The sequence below is a fragment of the Propithecus coquereli genome, unplaced genomic scaffold (assembly GCF_000956105.1).
Source record: "Propithecus coquereli isolate 6110/MARCELLA unplaced genomic scaffold, Pcoq_1.0 Scaffold10, whole genome shotgun sequence".
Lineage (NCBI taxonomy): Eukaryota > Metazoa > Chordata > Mammalia > Primates > Indriidae > Propithecus > Propithecus coquereli.
In genome coordinates this window covers 17,216,647-17,238,516 of record NW_012133858.1, presented here as the reverse complement: position 1 = coordinate 17,238,516, position 21,870 = coordinate 17,216,647, and the positions used below count along the sequence as shown (strand labels likewise).

The following is a 21,870-nucleotide window of genomic DNA, read 5'->3' as shown; positions in this document are numbered from 1 at the left end:
TATGGGAGCTCAAAAGTGTGTCATGTAAAGAGAAATACCTTCCTTAAATTATAGAACCTAAAGGGCCTCAGAAATGATCCTTTCAAGCTGACTATAGAAGATGCTTGAAAATCATTTTGTCAATTTTCATTTTTGATTTTCGGTTATTCTGGGAATACTTTCATTGGCTGATGTGAAACTTTGTGAATCCAGTAGAGTGAATGATATACATGTTTAGAAGTAAACTGGACCAAGATATATTTTTTAAATCATTTCCTCAAATTTGTAAAACTACACCTAACTGATTTTGAAAAGCACATAGTCTGTTTACCCTGTTGTAAATTATATTTGTAAACATAACACTAGCTGCTATAAGAAAGACACTAAAAAGTGAATACAGACTCTAACATGACAGAAGTTTAGGTCTCACTCATGTGAAGTTCAAAATGGAAGCTCCTGACTGGGGGCGGGGTGCGTGTGGAGGTCTCCGGGAATGATGTGGAGACCCAGATTCCTTCCACGTTGTGGCTCCAGATGCTGCTGGCTTCAACTGGTGACTTCCATGGTGACCATGCTCATCTTCATCAAGCTATGGAAACAGAAAGAGCTTAGAGAATAGTAAGAACTTGGAAGATCTTTATGGGCCAGACCTGGAAGTGGTGACACGTCATGTCTGCTCACGTTCCCGTGGTTAGAACACAGTTACACACAGTCACAGCATCTGTGAGGGAGGCTGGGAAATGTAGGTGTTAGGTGTTCGGTGTTTGGGACTGAAAGGTAATAAGATATGGCAGTAATGAAATCCAGTCATCTATGACAGTCAGTTACAGGGTCAATGATGAGATATTGAACCAGTTGGGAGGGAAGATCCTATTCAATATACTCTATTATGTGTCTTTGAACAACATTCTCAGAATAAATAAATGTGTGTTATGTGAAAACTATCTTGCTTTTCTTTCTGTTTAAATTATGAAAGTAACACATGCTCATTACAGAACACTCACTACCAACAGTTCACTTCCTTTCCAAAAAATGTCTTCCTCACCCCATCCTTGCCAACACTGAATGTTATCTTTTTTCCCCATCTTTGCCTCAGCATGCTCATATGACTTATAGGATTGAAAATCAATAATTTTTAAATGAGTCTCATTGACATTAACAGTTTCTCATGAAAAGATTCTTAGTATGTGCCCAGACTGCCCAGGCCTCAGACCCACTGATTGTTCCGATCCCAGTGTTTTGGAAGCTGCTACAGAGTTTCTTTCAAAATACAACAATGAGAACACCTCGAAGCAGTATTTTCTCCTCAAAGTCACAAGGGCTTCTAGCCACATAAGACTAAAATGCACAAGCCAGTTAGACAAACAGTGTCTCTCATAACCATTGCTATAGATTCCTAAGCTGAGAGAATGTCAAGGCACTCCCTTTGATTAGAACCCAAGAGCCTTTCTCTACCTTCCCTACTTTGGTAGACCTGATGCACATTCAGTCATGTTTCAGTTTCTGAGTTATTCTGTGACATTTCTATAAGAGCAAGGGGACTCCATTTTACTTCCTCAACCTTAGGGCAGGAAGAGAAACGGACTCCCAGTCTCCTTGCAGGATTCTTTGCAAATTCACTGTTTCTGCTACATGGTCATAGACCACTTAGCCGGACAACTTTTACTCCATGTTAAGGCCTGGAGTGGATGTTGAGTTTTATGGATAAGGGAAAATGGGGGCTCATTTGGATTACATTGGTATCTCTTTCATATGGAGAAAAAGCAATATATAAAAAAAACAATTCTACGTTAGGAAAAAAAAACTCAATAAGGAAGGAGTTTAGGACCCACTCAAATCCTTAAGTAGAAAGGTTTGGTGGTTATATTTCCTAAATTACAAAGTCCTAATACATGGTCTGACCATGACAGGGATTTACAGGGCAACCGGATACATGTGTTGGCAATGACTCTGACGATATGTGGTTTCTGTTGTCCCCACATGGAAAGATTTGTTTTTATTTCTCAACTCTTGTTTCATACCAGTAGGTTTCTAGCCCTGTCTCCTCTGTGGTATATTTAAAGAGTCACCATTTACCATATCCCAGGCTAGATCTGCTGCCAGCAACTGCCTGCATCAGCCCCTCTACTCTCATGTAATTGTTCCTGAATGTCTTCACATGTCTGAGCAATGTGTTACAGATCATCTGTTAATACTTGTTGATTGTACAACATTCCAGGTGTTGTACATCTTCCTCAAGAAGCCTGCAGTGTGATTGGCATGAGTCAGGCCCAGGTGCAATGCTATGGACAATCTCTGTGGTATTTTCTAAAGGCCAAAATACATGGTATCATAGTAACCAATAATACAAGGTTATGAGCGGAGATAATCTGTGTTGGTCAGGGCATAAAAGGTGGCTCTTCACCTGGACCTCAAAGGAAGGCTAGGTGTCAGAAAGAGGAGGGCAATTTAGGATGCAGAAAGAGTGTGAACAGAGGAAGGAAGGCACTGTGCATTTTGGTAGGATTACGACAATGGCACACCTGCTAAAGAGGATGTGGCATGCAAAAGAGCAAGGTGCCTCTACACCGCTGTCTTAAGAAGTTGTCTTAGGCTGGGTGCAGTGGCTCATGCCTGTAATCCCAGCACTTTGGGAAGCTGAGGCAGGAGGATCACTTGAGGATAGGAGTTGGAGGTTACGGTGAGCCACGTTTGGGCCAGTGCACTGCAGCCTGGACAACAGAGCAAGACCCTGTCTCTAAAATAAATAAATAAATAAATAAAAGAAATTGGCCAATGGCATGTGACCTTATGACTGAAAGGCAGGAGGGGAAGAGACTGACACTTCAAAGTTTGGTCTGATTAGAGGGTTCAGCAGGGGATGCAATGTGAGGGTGCACCAGGTAAGACAGATAAGTTCAAGTTCAGACTGAATCTGTTGCCCAAGTATGAAAAGGGGAAGATAGTGGTAGGATGTGTAACACTTGACTTTATATAACTCTAATCAATTTTGAGCCTAAATCAATTTCCATCTGCAATGTGATACAGTTGCAAAAATGTAGTCGTAGGAGGCAGTAAAAGTAAAGAGAGTATTTACGCAATGCCTTGCTTTGATCTGAGCAGATAGGGTTATACCTGCAGTACAGCATGTTGTCCCATTCCATGAGACCCCCTTAGAAGAGGACAAAGTCAAATTGGCATTCATTTATAGGAATGTACCCCAGATGGGGAGAGGACCTGGACACTATCTGGAACATTCTTGGAGGTATAAATTGGTACAAGCTTTTGGCAGGCAATTGGACGATACACACGAAAATCCTTACAAAACTGATTTATTGCATATTCTGACCTCATTCTGGGGATCATGAAAAAACAACCTCCAAACCTGCTCTATGGGATCTTCCTTCCCCATTTCCTTTTTTCTTTTCTTTTTTTTTGCTACAGGGTCTTGCTCTGTAGCCCCAAGTAGAGTGCAATGGTGTTATCACAGCTCAACTCCTGGGCTTAAGCAAGCCTCTTGCCTCAGCTTCCTGAACAGCTGGGACTACAGGTGCATTATTTTTAGTAGAGACAGGGTATCACTCTTGCTCAGGCTGGTCTTGAACTCCTGAGCTCAAGCGATCCTCCCGCCTTGGCCTCCCAGAGTGCTAGGATTACAGGTGTGAACCACTGGGCCCAGCACCCCTTCCCCACTTCTTAATAACCTCTTGATCATATCTCGTAGCTTCCCAGTCACTTTCACCCGTGAGAACAGCGTTAGTTAAGCAACTGAGATTCCTGTTTAGGTATTAAGAAGTTTAGTCAAGTCTAAACTTGAACATCTATCTCACACACAATTCACAAGTGCTCTCACTGCAGCATAAAGTTGGCCTATGACTCAGGTTCCACTATGGGGAAGGTGTCAAGGTTTGTTTTTTCCTTTTTTCTCCCCTTCCTGCTCTCTAACCAAAATCTCTCTTGCTGTAACTTTGGTTCCTCTAGGTTCATGTGGAGGAGATGAGATTAGAAGAAAGGGTCCCAAGTCTTTTTTACATACCTGGTCCTGCTGTAGTCACTCTCTCTTGGTCAACACTGGCATCTCATTGATGCCTTCTATATGACAGTCTCCAGTGCTGGCTCTCTAATGCGGCACAGGTGTGGGTCCTTCAGGAAGTCCTTCCCTAGCCTATTGGCCCACCACCACACATCCCCTCAGCTCCTATCCTCAAAAGCCCTTAAGTGCACCCTGGATTGGCCGGCTGCCCCTTGGACCCAGGACACTGGCCTTACAGAACTCTCGCACATCCTTGTTATTCTAAACGGTGAGAACAGACTGCCCCACTTCTGCCCTTTCTCCTCATCCTGCCACCCTGGTGACTCCCCTTCAGAATTCTCTGAGAAACAGACAATGCATCAGTTTCCATGTGTGGGGACACACGTGAAACTCACCCACAACCTGTCTCGCTGGCCTTGGTTCTGGTGTCAGTACTGGGTGGGCCTGCCAGCTTCAGCAGCTAATAAGCACCATCCATGGAGGGAGTGGCCATGCTCTACTCTTTGCCCGTTATTGAAAACTTGTTTCTTCCACTTTTAGCACTTCTGAACCCAATCTGTGACTCTTGGAGGTAAGGTCTACTTTTCATATACCTCATCCCTTATCTATCTGTCTTCAAATTCTTTCCCTCCCTTCAGTTCTGTCTAGAGACCCAGTAGTTCTCAACCTTGACTATACACATTGGAATTACCTAGAGTTTTAAAACTACCAATACCTGGGTCCACCCCCAAAGATTCTGATCGAATTGTGCTGGAGGGAGTCCTAGACATCAGGATTTTTTAAAGCTTCTCGGGTGATTCTAATATGAAGCCAAGGCTGAGAACCATTGCTGCAGACCCTCACGGACACCACTTTAGAGAAAAGGCAAGGAGGAAGGGAGATGCTGCCTAAGAGAATGGCTGTTTTTTGGCAGTGAGGAGGGAACCTAGGCTGATTCCCTCTGGTCCATTCTGATGCCGCTGGTATGAAGGTTCCATGTAGGTATACTGGTTTCTTCAGAGGGCTGAGGGTAGGGGGTCAGCTGTATCCCAGCTCTGTCCCCCAGCGCTGAGCCCCCCTCAGTGGGATGGGCATCCCATTGTTTGGCGCCTGGTCTCACCACCATCCTCTTCCACATGAGCCAATGCTTTTTGACATGCTTTAAGGGCCACCGAGAACTGGGATGCATGGTCCCCAATTTATTCCCAGGCACACTAATAGTAATAATAATGATAATAATAAATAACACCATTCATTCAGCACCTATTATGTGCCAAGAATTATATTGGTTGCTTTATATTGGTTGTTGTCTTATTTAATTATCGCATGAGCCTGCCAAGAGATATTAATCTCTGTTTTATAAATGAGAAAACTAAGAATCAGAGAAGTTTTGTTGCTTACCCAGCATCACACAGTAAGAAGTACCAGAGCCAGGGTTGGAAATTAGGGTCTGACTCCAAAGCAACAACCTCTTAATCATTCTGTTTTACCTGAAGTCAGTTCCTTTTATAATGCTAATTGTTTAACATGTTACCTCCCTTAGATAACACAGTTGTATTCCACCGAGGAGTTTTAGTGCCAAAATCCAAAGAGGAGACTGATGGTGGAGATTTCCAGCCAAGGCAGATGGGCAGATGGAGGAACATTACCTCCAACCCCATCCCCCACACCAACATAGGCAGTTCTTATGGTCAGAGACACACTTTGGATCTGCTACCTGCTAAACATATCCTGATATGTGCAGATCACTGTTTCACCCACTCACCAGCTGCATTTCTCAACTTTCCGTCCCCAGGATCCACTAATCATTTACAGCCTGTTGACGGATATTTGAACCAGGGGTCAAGGTGAACGTCCCCAGTTACACAACAAAAATGTACAAAGATTTTGTTTAATCAATCGTGTGTGTGTTTGTGTGTGTGTGTGTGTGTGTTTCAGAACATCTATATAAAATTCTATGGAGTAGACCATAGCAAGGGACAGTTTACCAAAATGAAGGCACTCACTGCAGTGCTGCTTTTGGTGACACTGCAGTACTCATGTGCTGTGAGTCCCACGGACTGTAATGCCGCTGAGCCAGAGGCGGAGAAAGCTCTAGACCTGATCAATAAATGGCGACGGGATGGCTACCTTTTCCAGTTGCTGCGCGTCGCTGATGCCCACCTGGACGCAGTGGTGAGGAACCATTGATGGCAGAGCTGAGCTGGGTGACCGTGCACCAGGGGCAGATGTGACTCTACCCTCTAGGTCTACTGCTTTGCACAGCGAATGGCTTTGCTCAGGGTTTTCTGTTTAGTTTCTGTGGCTGCTCTAGATTGTTCTTCGTTACTTCAAACTAATGTTTATTATGAGTATGACCTTAACTAAGAATCAATCTGTAAGTACTTAGAAGCACGTAGCTGACCCCGGTTAAATATTAAGTACTACTAGAGAAAAATTAGAATAAACTGTGGGCCTTGCCTTCACGGAAATAATAGTCTGCTGACACATAAAGGCAAACTCTGTAAGATGGGATAAACTGAGCGGGGAGGAAGAGTTTTCTCAACATTCCTAGGGTTCCTGAGTCTGAAATAAAACTAACAAGGACATATTAACAGGAGAAAACATAAAAACTTATTTAATCAAAGTTTTACTCAACATGAGCACCTTCAGAAATGAAGATGCACACACCCAGGGAAAGTTGTCGTTTGTATGCTTAAATTCAATGACAAAACAACAGCTGTGTAGAGATGTGACCGGACAATAGGATATGATACAATGGTAACAGAAGGGAGGAAACGCAGCAAGACCTGTCTTCAGATTATTCTTGGCCTCTCTGTGTAGAATTCATTTTTCCCAAGTATGGGGCAGGACCCTTCTAGAATGCAGGTCTTATTAACTACTAGCGGACAGACAAGGTCAGAGAATTTCTTTTTGGCAGCTCCTTCACAGAAACGCCTGGGGGGAAGGGTATACTCATTTTTCTAGATTTGATGACTGCTTTGGGGGAGAGGGATTCTAGTTTCTATGACCCACCTGGGAAAGTGGAATTGTAGTTTCTATGGCTTGCCTTGGGGAGAAAGGGGAGCAGGAGAAAGGAGGGTGAGTGAAGGGCAGATAGATCTTGCTCTCGAGGCCCTTTCAGTTCTTTCCCTTCACAGCACTCAGCATGCCCAGGCCCCATACTTTGGAGGATCATGTTCTGAGCCCCAACAATATGCAAGAGACCAAGTGAGCAGTAAGGACATCGAAGCAATGCAATCAAAGAAGATTTGTTAAGATCAGATGGGAGAAAGCTTTGGTTTGATCTTTAATAATGGGTAGGATTTGAATAGCAAGAGGGCCTGGGTAGAGGCATTCCAGGTGAATTCCAGGCACACCACTCTAGTCTAGGTGGGGAGGAGTCAGGAAGAAGTGTGTTAGGAGTAATGGAACATAAGCAGCAGGGGTTCCAGCAGTTCTATGTGGGCCCTGGGGTAGCCATCAGGTTGGAAGGGAGACTGTGAGCTTATCTTGAAGCCAAGCAAGCCTACTGTCTTCACTTAGATTATAAGCTTATCTGGACTAGATTTGAGGGTCAGAGTTAAAGCCTCCCTCCCCTCCCCCAAAAGAACTTACCCCCTACCCCCATGGGTGGGACAGCTGAAATCAGGGAGGCCAGACTATGGAGTACTATGGAGAATAAGCAGAGCAACTGACCCTTGTTCGGGTATGAGAGAGGGAGGCATTGCAGGTTGCAGAGAACAGGAGCACAGGCATTTGGGATGCAACCAATAATTCAGTGACCATCAGTCCCATCCCAGCCTCTTGCCACATGAGCAGAACACGGGATGCGTTGGCACAGTGCCTCTCTGAGTGGTAATATAGAGAGTGGGTGGGTGGCATGCTCCACGATTTACATTTTTTAAGCCAGAGTCTAAGGCGATAAGTATTTGATGGTGTCACTGATAAACACAAGGGAAATTGAGAGAGGTAGCTGGTTTGTAAGAGAAGAAAGTGGATTATCAGTTCCAGCAAATGGAAATGGAGACAGAAATCCAAGTTCAAGAATCAAACTGAGTGCTAGGATGAAGCTGCAAGTACAGACTGGAGGCCTTGATGTGGCTGTCATCACTTGTAATTCTAGCCATGTACTTTCAACACCTCCACTCAAATCAGCACTACCATTTACCAATAGCTTTTCAAAGCTTGTGGATAGAAGAAACAGCATGGCCACTTACAAACAATATTTGGAAATAACTGTTTGAAGGTATTTATTCAAATGAACATATCAAACATCATAAAAGTAGGACAACAGCAAAGATGGGGAGATGGACAGGAACTGGTGTTTAGGAAATAAAGATACAGCTTTCATTAAGAAAAACCCTCTGGGCTCCCACGTGTTACTCACCTGCTGCTTTCTTGGCATTCCTCAGGGATCTGCAACTGTCTATTATCTAGTCTTAGATGTGAAAGAAACTGACTGCTCGGTCCTCTCCAGGAAGCACTGGAATGACTGTGAGCCGAATGTTTCTAACTTTCCATCTGATACAGTAAGTACGCCGGGTGCCATTCTCTCTTACCATTCCTCCTTTCCATATACTCCGCTTGCTCAGGGTAGCCACATGCCTGGGCTAACACAGCAGAAGAGTGAGCAGCTTTTGCCTTGAGACTCAGGAAGGTTATGTTGACCTTGAGTCATACTCTTGAGAGCCATTCCTTGGAATCCTGTTCAAGATATGTCAGCAGGGCTTATGGCCCCATGGGATAGCAGGATCAGCTGTGAGGCCTTAGGCCAGTCACCTAATAACATCGCTAAACTTCAGTCTTTTCAACTGCAAAATGAGAGGAGGGTCTTAGGGTCCATGGACCCTAAGGTCCTTTCCAGCCCTGACATTCTATGTGTCTAAGAATCTGTGAACTTGTAATTGGGTCCTATCGAGACTTGTCCTGTGAGCAGGAATGGCCAAAGAGATTAGAGGCAGTGAGGAATGGCTCTTGTTCTGCGCCTTGCACATGCAGGGAGGAATAGGGTCTTGTTCTGTATATTGGACTGCAATGCTATACTCTCTGGTACAGGAGGAGAACACAAAGACAAGTAAGCAACGATACAAGATTTCATTTCCAGAAAACAAGAGGCTCACACAGCTAGGAGTTTTGCCTTCATTTCCCTTGAAGATGTTTGGGATATGGTCACGATCCCTCAAGCAGTTTCTCCCTGGTTATCATGAGGATTTTGGATACCTATTGGCATCCAATAGAGGGCATCTATGTAGCACACAGGAACAGACTAAGAAAATTCAAATTTGAGACAGGGTTTGATGAAGGAAAGCCCAAATACACTTTAAATGTATAGAAGTGCACTGAATCATCTTTTTGTTGTCTCATATGCAACCAGAGGAAGGCAGTATGCAATGACCCAGCAAAACCTCTTTCTTACAGGTGATTGGACAATGCAAGGTAATAGCTACTAGGTATTCGAGTGAATCTCAGGATCTTCGGCTGGTGGACTTTAACTGCACCACAAGTTCTGGTATGGTAATCTGTTAAATTGCTCTTTAATTCTAGGTTAACACAGACTTCAATCACACCGTAGTATTCCTCATGTAATACCATGATATATGTGACGGAAAGGGTCTCTACCCACATAGACTACATTGTATCACTCACTTTCCTGGAAATAGAAGAGAGACAGTTTTCCCCGGTTACTGGTACACCTTTCTTTAAAGAAATTCAATGCACAAAAATAGAGATTTAAAAAAGGCAGTACAGCATCCTTGTAGAGGCATAGGCACTGGGGCAGATTTGTTTTAGTTTGAATCCCAACCTCATCATTTACTAGTTGTATAGTTTTGGGAGCAGGATACTTAAGCTCTTTAAGCTTTTCTCATTTGGCAAAATGAGGATAATAAGAACATTAGCTTTTAGAGCTTTTGTTAGAATTAAATAAGATGGTCTATATAGTACACTGGGCAGAGCATTCTTAGCATTCAGTAAGTATTGACCTCAACATTTAAAAGCTGTGTATTATTTACAAGTTTTCAAAGTACATATTATCTCATTTAATCTCACCACAGGGCTACAAAGTAAAGACTAGGATACCTTCTATATTAGAAATAAAATAATTGAGACGTTTAATGACTTGGCCTTCGGAACACAGCCAGGATGTGGTGAAGACATGACTCAGTTCCAGCAGTGTTGACTCTAAACTCCATGCTCTTTTTATGTACATTTTCAAAATGAATTATCACAGAATTCCTTCAAAAAATAGCAAATCTGAACAAGATTAAATATAAAAAAATTCATCAGCCAAGCAGCTTCTGTAGGAGGTTGCCTTAAAGAAAGGTTGAGCTATGTATCTTCTCTTCTCTTTGGGCCAAACTTTACCTTTGTGATGCCTCTTTGTCCTTGGCAAAGCCAGAAGATTCACAAAAGTGCTGGCACTTTGTGAGGGATAGTGGTGAGGACGTGATGAAGAGGGGTCATGGCAGAGGCTTGGGCATCAGAAGGACCAGAAAGAAGGATCAGCAGTTCGGCTCTGCTGCTGAGGGTCTGACTGATGGTGAACAAGTTACTTAGCTTCCCCAACACTCCATTTGCCCATCTGTAAAATGAAGTTATTGTTATTCTTGTCACCGTTGCCATTTCCCACCCAGTAACCATGACACTCCCATCTTCTTCGTGTAGTCTCTTCAGCATTGGCCAATAACAAAGACAGTCCAGTAGTCTTAGATTTTTTTGAGGACACCGAGCTCTACAGAAATCAAGCCAACCAAGCCCTTGAGAAGTACAAAGAGGAGAATGGTGACTTTGCCTCTTTCAGAGTGGACAGAGTAGAGAGAGTTGCAAGAGCGGTGAGTCTCCACCATGTCCAGCTACGGTCTGAGGGCCCGGGCTCCCACTTGGCGGGCACGAACTGAACGGCACACCCTCTCCACCTGCCTCAAATGACCAGCTGCTTCTAAATTGGGGACCCGTGGCAGCCTTTGGGGCTGTAATAGACAGGCAGCAGGTATCAAAGAACTGCTGTCTGCAAGTTTTTTATTTTTAGAGGGTGTATGAATGGGGGTGGGAGTAGATATGTGACAGAGAGGAGGAAACATCCAAAAAGGAAAGAGGAAAATAAAACAGCATAGTAGGGTTATGTGAGTCATTAAAAATTATCCAGTATTGGCCAGGCTCAGTGACTCTTGCTTGTAACCCTAGCACTTAGGGAAGCCCAGGTGGGAGGATGGCTTGAAACCAGGAATTCAAAACCAGTGTGAGCAAGAAGGAGCAAGAAAATAGAAAATTTAGTTGGGCGTGGTGGTGCACTCCTGTAGTCCCAGCTACTTGGGGGGCTGAGGCAGGAGAATCACTTGAGCCCAGGAGTTTGAGGTTGCAGTGAGCCATGAAGACACCACTGCACTCTAGCCCAGGCAACAGAGCAAGACTCTGTCTCAAAAAGAAAAAAAAATTATCCAATATTAGCGTCCTTGTTTTAGGATGGAAAACTGAGGCTCAGAGAAACTACTCCCCGACACCCAGTGGTGTGGCTGAAGCTAGATGGTTCCCTGCCTCCCTGTCCCAAGGCTCAGGAGCCTCCCCCCCGGAGCTGTCTTGTAAAGCAGCGGGTTGATGTCTGTCATGCATTTTGAAAATGCAAAGTTAAATAGGTGATGGTCCATACAAGCACTGAAATGAATACAATACAGTTACTAAAAGGAATATTTTGGACCCATGTATATTGGAAAGAGTTTTAAGACATATTGCTAAGGGAAAAAGCAGGTTACAGTACAATATTTAAGAATATGAGCCCATTTATATGAAATACTTAGATGTATGTGTATATGTGCATTGTATCTGAGAAAAGGCTATAAAGAGAAACACATGAAACGAATGATAGTGGTACCTCCAAGCAGGAAAAGTTGGGGTGCAGGAAGGGTGAGTTTTCACACTATACTCAGTTGTGTCTGTATTATTGGAATCCTTTCAATGAAGTGGTAGGTTTTCCCTTAGGTGACCAATTTTTAAAAGGCAGAAACCATAAGAAAAATGGCACATATTGGTGATTTTGAATCCTTGTATTGCTTTATTAATACAATTACTGGATAGTAGGTATGTATTGATTTCCCCCCTTTTCCTTTGTTCCTGAAACTGTTTTGATCCCATCTGTTCTAGAGAGGAGGGGAAAGAACCAATTACTATGTGGAATTTTCTGTGAGAAACTGCTCCAGGCACCATTTCCCCAGACACCATAAGGTAAGTACAATACATGTCTGTGAAATGGCAAGTATCATCTAGAGAGTGCTGACTACCCGCTAGGCACTCTTCTAAGTGCTTTACACATATGTTAACTTACTAGCCTTCACACCACCAGATGAGATAGAGACTATTTTTATCCAAAATTTGCAGATGGGGAAACAAAGGCACTGAGAAATTAACTGAATTGTGAGAATATGATTTTATAATGTGCATGATATATATACCTAAATTTAAAACTGAGGGTTTTTTTAACCTGTTAGAATTAAAGGCTTAGCTAAAACAAGCAACGAGGTTGCAGTAAGACCCACACACCAAGTGGTCCATTCATTCCCTCTCATTGACACCCTCAGATCCCATCTGACAAATGAGCAGGTAACTGAAGCTCAGCAAAGAAAGGGTCTTACCCAGGTTCATGACTGAGCTGAAATTAAAATCCAGTTCTTCCCATGCATAGTCCAGTGGGATTTGCCCCCTAATCATTCCCAAATTGATTCCCACGTACTTGCAGGAAGATGTTGTTAATAACACCTGACATTTGCATGGTGACATACAGTTTACAAAACACCTGCACATGTATCATTGTCTAATTGGAACCTCATGACCGTCACGCTGAGAAGGAAAGCAGGTGTCTGCCTCCATTCTTCTGTGACAAGGGAGCCTAGAATTTTAACCATTTACTTAAGGGAACTTAGCTAGAAAGTGTTAGGATACAAAATTTCAATTCTAATTTCAAGCCCAGAATTTTTCTGATTTAACAACATATTCTCCCTGGCCAGAAGGGAAGAAGTACTTGTTAGTTCCTTTTTTGGCTGTTCAAATTTTCAACCCTATTCAGTTCTAGAATCCTGCCTAGTGGCCACCAGAAAAGACACCTCCCTCCCCTATCCCCAATGAACAACTTAACTATCTTTGTGTGAGGAACACAAACCAGTGCAGAACCAGGGGAAAGGGAAAGGAGCAGGCTCAGTGCTAAGTGTTTTACAGCATCATCTCATGTAATTAAAGCCTCCCACAACCTGTGGGTTCACCATATTATCCCCATTTTATAAAGACTGAGCTTCAGAAATTTTGTGTAATTTGACTAAATTCACACAACTAGCATGTGGGGAAGCCAGGATTGACATAGGTCTATCTGATTCCCAAACTGTACTCAGAACCTCAATGCTTAACAATTTCTTCTAGGGAAGAGTCATCCTCTTGTCCTAGTCTAACTTTGACAGTTGGGTCTAGGCACCTCTGGAGGAAGGCAGGTCAGCCGCTGCAGCCCTTGTACGTCGGGTGGAGCCAGCAGACACTTCTCTGGCGGGGTGCATGCAAATCTGTCTGTATATAGGCTCCTTCTTTCCAACACGTCCTTCCAAGGAACCAGTTAAAGTCATAAATCCCTCTTTTGCACCATTCCTCATTCCTCTAGGCACAGGCAAGTCAGGTCTTCTGCAGAAGGGCTGGCCTAAGGGCAAGGCAGCAATGACGTGCTGCTCCTTACCACCAGCCATGGGAAAGCCCAGCACTGGGGACTGCTCAGGGAAGAGAACCACAGCAATTTGAAATGAAGTCCTTTGGAATCTGCACTGCACTTTCCCCAAAGTGTTGACTATGAAAGATTATTGAATAACTGGTGGGAATATCTGATAATATTACCTTGATTTTTCTAAAGCTGTTCTTCCTTTCCTGAATATCTGAAAGTTTACAACTCTGGCTGGGCACCTTCCTACCAACTGCACACACACACACATACACACACACACACACACACACACACAAACAGGCTTCTTTTTCTCTTGCAGGTTTTTGCATTCTGCAAAGCAGTTTCATCCTATGATGTAGAAGACTCTGACTTGGGAACCCCAAAAGACCTTGATGTGAACTGTGAAGTCTTCAACCCTGAGGTGGGTTGCCTAAGTAGACTGTCTTGTGAGCAATGTCAGATTAAGTGATATTTTTACACACATAGTGCATTTGGTTCTTATAGGTGTGTTTGTATGGTGTGGGGGTGTGAGAGAGAGACAGAGACACAGACAGAGACAGAGACAGAGAGATCTGACCCCTGGTGAAAGAAGTGCAATTGCTGGCATGATGCAAAAAGTGTGAAAACTTTTCCAAGAATTAGAGAGGGCTAAGATTTGGCAGAAAAGTAAACTCATGACCAATTCAATTGGCTTTGAATGAATTTGAATATGGTCTTCTAAGGACTCCGGTGCTGAGATTTAGTAATTCCTAGCTTTCACTATTAGGCATAGATCCTAGGGGGAACAAATTAGCCTCAAATTTATTATACAAAGGTATATAAAATAAGATGCAAAACAATATTTTACATCTGTTCCACAAATCTGTGTTCTATTTTGTGGGTGAGCACAAAGATTTTCTTCACAGAATTTTTTATATCTGGAAAAAAATTGAAAATAATTGAAAATAATACAGCCATCCATGTCCCAACTCAAAAACAGAAAGAAAGAAAAAGAAAGGGCAGGTTACTCACAATGAACATGGCTCCACAGATTTTTTAAAAATTAGTGTGAACAAAAGGAGAAGGAAGAGGCCAAGTGATCATCTTTTAGAAGTAAACCAGGTGGATATCATGAACCCTCAGAACTCTTTTGAGAATCAATTGTAAGTCACTCATTTTCCAAATGTTGGTCTGTAGATGGGCACCATTTCAAAATATAGTTTCACCACTTTCTGTTGAAATGAGAACAGTAAGAATAATAAAGTTTTCCATATAGAACATTTATTCCACCCAAAGGACTAATCAATACTCCGAGATTATCTTTCTGACTCTTTTGTTATCAGAATGTTATTTTTTTGTGAAATGATGGTAGTAGATTATAGTTGTTTGTATTTTAAATGTCAACTTTGGTAGATAAAAATTTGAGAATTCCTTTTTTGTTATCCTACTTTTTCTATTGATTTGTGGAATCCAAAAGTCTGGGAGCCATTGATCTACATCAAGTTAAAGATCTAACTTTTCCTTTTGTGTTACATGATGATATTCCCTTTCTGTATCCGTTACCAGGAACACCCCGGCCACCACCCCCACTTTGGTGGACATGGGCCTGGCAAGCCTCCGTTCAAGCCCAATGGAGTTGGAGATCATCATCATCCCCACAAGCCACATGGATGGGGATGCCCACCGCCCCCAGAAGGACAAGATCACCCAGGCAGACCTCCACTTCAAGCAGGAGCGCCCCCTCCAGGGCCAAGATGTCCTCACCACGCTTTTGGCATCAATGAGACCCAAAGGCACCCCCATGATCGTAATTCCAGTGAACACCGTCCGGACAGACAACATCCCCATGGACACCGCCCCCATGGACGCGGACCTCATGGCCATGATTTCCATCCCTATGGACCCTGTGACCCACCAGTCCATAACCAAGGTCCCCAAGATCACCATCGCCGTGGCCATGGCCCACCACCTAGGCCCTCAGAAGAAAAAGGTCCAGGTAAAGGACACTTCCCCTTTCACCGGAGACCAATTGGATATGTTTACCGGCTGCCTCCACTAAATACAGGCGAAGTTCTTCCTCTTCCTGAAGCCAATTTTCCCATCTTCTCATTGCCAAACCAGAGCGATTCACTAAAACCCTTCCCTCAGTCAGCCTCTGAATCATGTCCAGGGACGTTCAAGAATGAGGTTCTACCAATTTCCAAGTTTTTTGCATATACATTTCAAAAATAAAATGTGACTCCCCTGATGGGGAAAAATGAATAATAGTTTGAATTAGAACCATAAATAAAATGTGATCAGAAATAAAAGAAAATTACAGTTCTTTTCACCTTACTTTCATACACAGGATTGGGCAAAATGTGGATGGGGAGGAAATGGCATAAGAAGAGACAGACAAATGCAAAGGAGATGAAAGATCTCTGTGCTACAAATTCGTAGTTAATTCTGTCACTGGCCACTACATCACTTAAGGCAAATCTGTGATCCTCTGAATTTCTTTCTTTTTTGGACTTTAATCCTCTAATTCTAGAGTCTCTCTTACTGCTTATGATACAGCTGGACATACCAAGAAGGTATGTATTATTCCTTAAAAGATTATTATTATTATCATAAAAGTGATCCTAATTCTCTCCTAGTGATTATTTCTAGTCATCTAAATTTCCTTTTGTGGCAGAGTTGGTGAAAGCAGAGTGTGCTTGAGATCTGTCAGCATAAGAGCCCCCAGCCTCACACAGCAGAGGAGGAAGGGGCAGAGGAAGGTGTGGGGACCCACATGAAGAACCAGAGAGAGAAAGGTGTAAGGGGAAATTCAGACTTCATGTGTTTGAGATCAAGAAAGGTTAAAATCCAGCCTCAAGTAAACACTTTGGAGGATGAATCTGAGCCGAGAGTAACCCGGGGTGTCAAGAGATGTGCAGAAAATTCAAAGGAGGGTAAAGACGTTGTGTGCACCAGGAAAGTAAGAACCAGAAGTCATCGGGACAAGGAAGATATTTAGCCAAGAAATTTAAGAGGGAAAAATTTAATATAGTTTTGTGATAAGTTCTAGTGTAATTTTTGCCATCAATTTGAAAGTGAATTCTGAAAGTAATGCTATCAGTCTGTTTAAGGGAAGAAAATAGACTATTGTGGGTCTCAATGCACTTCAGAAACCCCACGGGGGCTTGTGAAGTGGGTCCCTGGCCTCCTGAAGGGAGACAAGTTGAACCCTGGGGGCGTGGGGGAGTATTTTAGGCCAAGGTTTGCCCTCAGCTTTGCAAACTAAATCCCTGAAGGGCGTCACCCCCCACAGTTGTCTATCTTAGCCTTAACTGCAGCCCTGGCCACCCTGAGTGCAGTTGCTGATGTGTTTACTTGTGTTTTCCTTCAAAACATGAAAGGCAGGAACATCTATCCTTGTTCTGTCCCAACACCGAACAGGTGCTCAGTAAACATTTATGAATGGATGAGTGAATAGACTAATGAAACTCACAAGGCCTGTCTTTACAATGGATGTGGGCTGGCGGGGGGGCGGCACCTTTGGTCCCTGGGCAAAGGCTATCGGTCACCGGCAGAGGACAGTCCAATCCTTGGTGTCCTTGTCCCTTGAGAGAATAAAATTGAGAGTTCAAGGGGAAAAAAAAGTAAATTCTAAATTCAATTATGATGCAAACGAAGCTGTGGCTATAAATTGCAAAGAAAGTTACAAGCATGAATCATAACCATAAATTCAGGTGCACAAGAAATATCGCTTTATTTTCAGAACAAATTAATTTCTATTTCAGGTTGCCATCCTACTGAGCTAATAGGAAGCTTAATCCCCTGCCTTCTTGGAGTCCAACCCTCTCCCCACGCCCTGCTACTCCCCACGAACTTGTGCCACAGTTCTAGAATCTCATGCAGTGTTAAGGTGTCTGGGTGGTGGGCGTGAGAAGGAGGTTTGACTCTTACTGGTCCCCCAGTTCCCGCTGCTGAGGGATACTCACTACCCCTTTCACCTCACTCTTTGAGTCTAGTTTCTCTGCTACTTCTGTATCCAACTGAGTTTGTAGGAGTCTCTGTGAGAATACCAACAGGCACAGCTGCTAAGATACACCAAACAGATCTCTTCTTTCCCCAGGATGCTGCTGCCTTCCTGGCTGCATGCCCAGAAAACAGGGTGCAGATCTCTGCAGCTTCAGAAACTCCAGACCCTGCTGTTCTTCCCATCTCTTCTGCCCAGGCCAGGGACTCTCTTTCTAGTCTCAGACAAGTTCGCTTTATTTATTTTTAGTGCCAGAAGACTCTTTTTCCACATTATAATCCTCTTTCTTTTTCCTCCTCTCAAATAAGGGCTCAAGCATTTAGAAACAGGCTAATAAGACTGCAGATTCTGCCAGCCTACTGTGGCTCATGCCTGTAATCTTAGCACTGGGAGGCGGAGGCAGGAGCATCGCTTGAGGCCAGGAGTTGGAGACCAGCCTGAGTAAGAGCAAGACTCCATCTCTACAAAAAATAGAAAAATTAGCCAGGTGTGGTGGCTCAGTGCCTGTAGTTCCAGCCACTCAGGGAGCCTGAGGCAGAAGGATCTGTTGAACCCAAGAGTTTGAGGTTGCAGTGAGCTATGATGATGCCACTGCACTCTAGCTGGAGTGACAGAGCAAGACTCTGTCTCAAAAAAAAAAAAAAAAAAAAAGACTTCAGATTCTCTCTACCTTCCAACTACAGTGGTGATACTCAAAGAATTTAATAACCAATATGACACAAGCACTGACCAATCAGACCAGATACAGCAACCAGTCAGAACAGCCACCATCCATAAACAACCAGTGTGGCTATCTGGCCGGCACCAGCTAAATGTCACCCTGCAGAATCATGCCCTTCCACAGAGGCATGAACACAGGGTCAGCTGCCTGAACGGGAAGTAGAGAAAGGTGAAACCCAGGGAGGCCAAAAAAATGCACAGATTAACAACTTCATATGTTATCCTTCCACAGAAGAATTTGGGTAGTGTTTTATCATTTATAAAGCACTTTTACAAACATTGAGTTAATGAAAATCCTACCTGGAAAACATAGGAGTTAAAACTCTCAATTCATTTCAATTACATGCATTCATCATATGCAAACACAGGTTGCTGCAGGTGAATAATGGGGTAAGAAACCATTCCTACCCCGAGGAGCTTACATTCTACTAGAGGTTTTAGACCATATACCATTGATCATTGCTGTTCTGGATTTTTTATGTCATGATGGCTAAAACGTATGTGAATGTTTGTTTGCACATATTCCATAAATTTTCAAAGGTTATGTTGACAGAGGCAATATAACATTGCCTTCTCAAATGTCTAAAATCCAAATTCCTCACTCTTTTGCAGAAAATTTCTTGCACTTCATAACACCCTGTCTGTGGCACTACCGTGCTTTAAGTCCTATATGCTAGAAATGTGTATTTATTCTTCCTTCTTCTTCATCCCCAATAAACTCTATGACAGTACAGACTTTGTCCGTTTTCATTAAAGTGCACATACTATATGTTCGAGAAATGTTTGTTTAATGAGTTGATATATTAAGCATTTATTATGAGTTGGAGGATTTTTTTATGTTTATGTTTTATGTTTTTATGTTTATTGTTTTACCAACAACTGTCTTACACAGGTAATGTCATTGTATTAGAATAGGCCAGCTGCTGTAATAAACAAACTCAGTGACTTAATAGAGAATTCGATTTCTCTCTCATGTAACAGTTCAAGACCAGTTATCATCAGGTGTCCATCCACAGGGTGAGTCATGGTCCCAGGTTCCTTTTATCTTGTGGCTCTGCTCTCTCCTTGCTCTCCCAGTATTTTCTCCTGGCTCCTCTGCATCCAGCTCACATGGGGGAGAGCATGGAGGATCATGAAGCTGGTTTTTGTGGGCCAGGCCTGGAAGCAGCATGCATAATTTATGCTCACATTTCATTGGCTAGAACTCAGTCATCTAGCCACACCTAATGCAAAGAAGATTGGGAAATAAAGTCTAGTTGTACTCTAAGGAGGAAAGGGAAATGGCTTTGGAAAATGAGCCATGCAATCATCATTTCTTAGAGAAGGAAGATGAAGCCCAAAGAGGTTTAATTAACTGCTTAGGATCCTACTGTCAGTAAATTATAGGACTGGGATTAGAACTCTGATTGGCCTCCTCCAAAGCTACATTCTTTCTCCGCTATATTACACTGCCTGTGTACACTGCCAAGTCCCATTTCTGAGTCTTCGTTGGAAACTCCCGTGATGATCAACCTTGACTATTCCTTTCCAACTCATTTCCTCATCCTCCCAGCTTTTGTCCTCTCCATCCCTGCTGCTCCCTCCTTCCTCTCAGCCTAAGAACTTACCCAGGTCTCTTTCACCCTTCATTTCTTTCTTATATCCCCCATTAGAGTCTGCCCCCTGCCAACACCACTTACCAAAACTGCTTTAGTAAGTCACAGATTCTTAACCATCCTTCTCTAATATTAGACCATAATTTATAAGAATGAATTGCTGGGCTCTGCACATATATTACCTCATTCACTCCTCAAAAAAGTCATGTTAAGGTATTGTGATTTCCCATATTTTACAGGCGAAGAAACTGAGGCTCAGAAAGGTTACATGGCCCTTGGGGTCACATAGCAGCTAAGCAGCAGAGCTGGACTGGCATCTAGGCTGGATTACTGCCACGCTCCTGTTCCTGCCACACTGCGGCAAGGCCACCACACGGCCCCCACTGGCCCCTCTTTTCCAGGGCTTCTCAAGGAGATTTAAATGCCAAGTTAGACATCCCACCGCCAACAACAAAAAAATCAACCTGGTTTTTTTGGGGGGAGGGGTGAGGTAAGACTTGAGGACAAATATCTGCTAGGGACTAACCCTTGTCTTTAACCTACCCTTACACCTTCTCTCTGAATGGTCTAACTTTGCCAAACAGGTTGTTTAGGCTTGGTGAATGAAAGACAACATGGTGAAAAGGTGGCAAAAATGTGTGATGCCTTTCCCCACCCATCATAAGGTCACAGCCAACACTCTTGTAACAAACGACAGTCTAACAAGAGCAAGCAAACAAACAAACAAAAAAATATACCGTATTTATTTAACCAAAGTTTCAATGACCTGGAGACCTTCAGAAGGAAGGTCCAAAGACCCGAGGGACAACTGTCTGTCTTTCTGCATACATTCAATGAAGAGTGGACAGCAATGTAGACATGTGATTAGACAAAAGAGAATGATCTAATAGTAATAGACTAAGTGGGGAAACCCAGCAAGACCTGTCTTCAGATTATTCTTGGCCTCTCTGTATGGAATTCATTTTTCCCAAGTATGGGGATAGGACCCTTCTAGAATGCAGGTCTTATTAACTACTAGCAGACAGACAGGTCAGAGAATTTCTTTTTGGCAGCTCCTTCACAGAAACGCCTGGGGGGAAGGGTATACTCATTTTTCTAGATTTGATGACTGCTTTGGGGGAGAGGGATTCTAGTTTCTATGACCCACCTGGGAGAGTGGAATTGTAGTTTCTATGGCTTGCCTTGGGGAGAAAGGGGAGCAGGAGAAAGGAGGGTGAGTGAAGGGCAGATAGATCTTGCTCTCGAGGCCCTTTCAGTTCTTTCCCTTCACAGCACTCAGCATGCCCAGGCCCCATACTTTGGAGGATCATGTTCTGAGCCCCAACAATATGCAAGAGACCAAGTGAGCAGTAAGGACATCAAAGCAATGCAATCAAAGAAAATTTGTTAAGATCAGATGGGAGAAAGCTTTGGTTTGATCTTTAATAATGGGTAGGATTTGAATAGCAAGAGGGCCTGGGTAGAGGCATTCCAGGTGAATTCCAGGCACACCACTCTAGTCTAGGTGGGGAGGAGTCAGGAAGAAGTGTGTTAGGAGTAATGGAACATAAGCAGCAGGGGTTCCAGCAGTTCTATGTGGGCCCTGGGGTAGCCATCAGGTTGGAAGGGAGACTGTGAGCTTATCTTGAAGCCAAGCAAGCCTACTGTCTTCACTTAGATTATAAGCTTATCTGGACTAGATTTGAGGGTCAGAGTTAAAGCCTCCCTCCCCTCCCCCAAAAGAACTTACCCCCTACCCCCATGGGTGGGACAGCTGAAATCAGGGAGGCCAGACTATGGAGTACTATGGAGAATAAGCAGAGCAACTGACCCTTGTTCGGGTATGAGAGAGGGAGGCATTGCAGGTTGCAGAGAACAGGAGCACAGGCATTTGGGATGCAACCAATAATTCAGTGACCATCAGTCCCATCCCAGCCTCTTGCCACATGAGCAG

The 21,870-nt window shown here is 43.4% G+C and overlaps 1 protein-coding gene across 2 annotated transcripts; it reads left to right on the top strand.

Moving 5' to 3' along the window:
* Positions 1–5,902: 5,902 nt before the first annotated feature.
* Positions 5,903–15,885, top strand: HRG (histidine-rich glycoprotein). Of its 2 annotated transcripts, XM_012642461.1 has the most exons (7): positions 5,903–6,145; positions 8,365–8,481; positions 9,371–9,461; positions 10,616–10,782; positions 12,089–12,169; positions 13,960–14,061; positions 15,186–15,885. In XM_012642461.1, the coding sequence occupies exons 1-7, from the start codon at positions 5,963–5,965 to the stop codon at positions 15,849–15,851; spliced, it is 1,407 nt and encodes a 468-aa protein (XP_012497915.1). In that variant the 5' UTR covers positions 5,903–5,962; the 3' UTR covers positions 15,852–15,885. The 2 variants fall into 2 exon arrangements, with proteins under 2 accessions (XP_012497915.1, XP_012497920.1); XM_012642466.1 differs by lacking the exon at positions 8,365–8,481.
* The last annotated feature ends 5,985 nt before the right edge of the window (positions 15,886–21,870 follow it).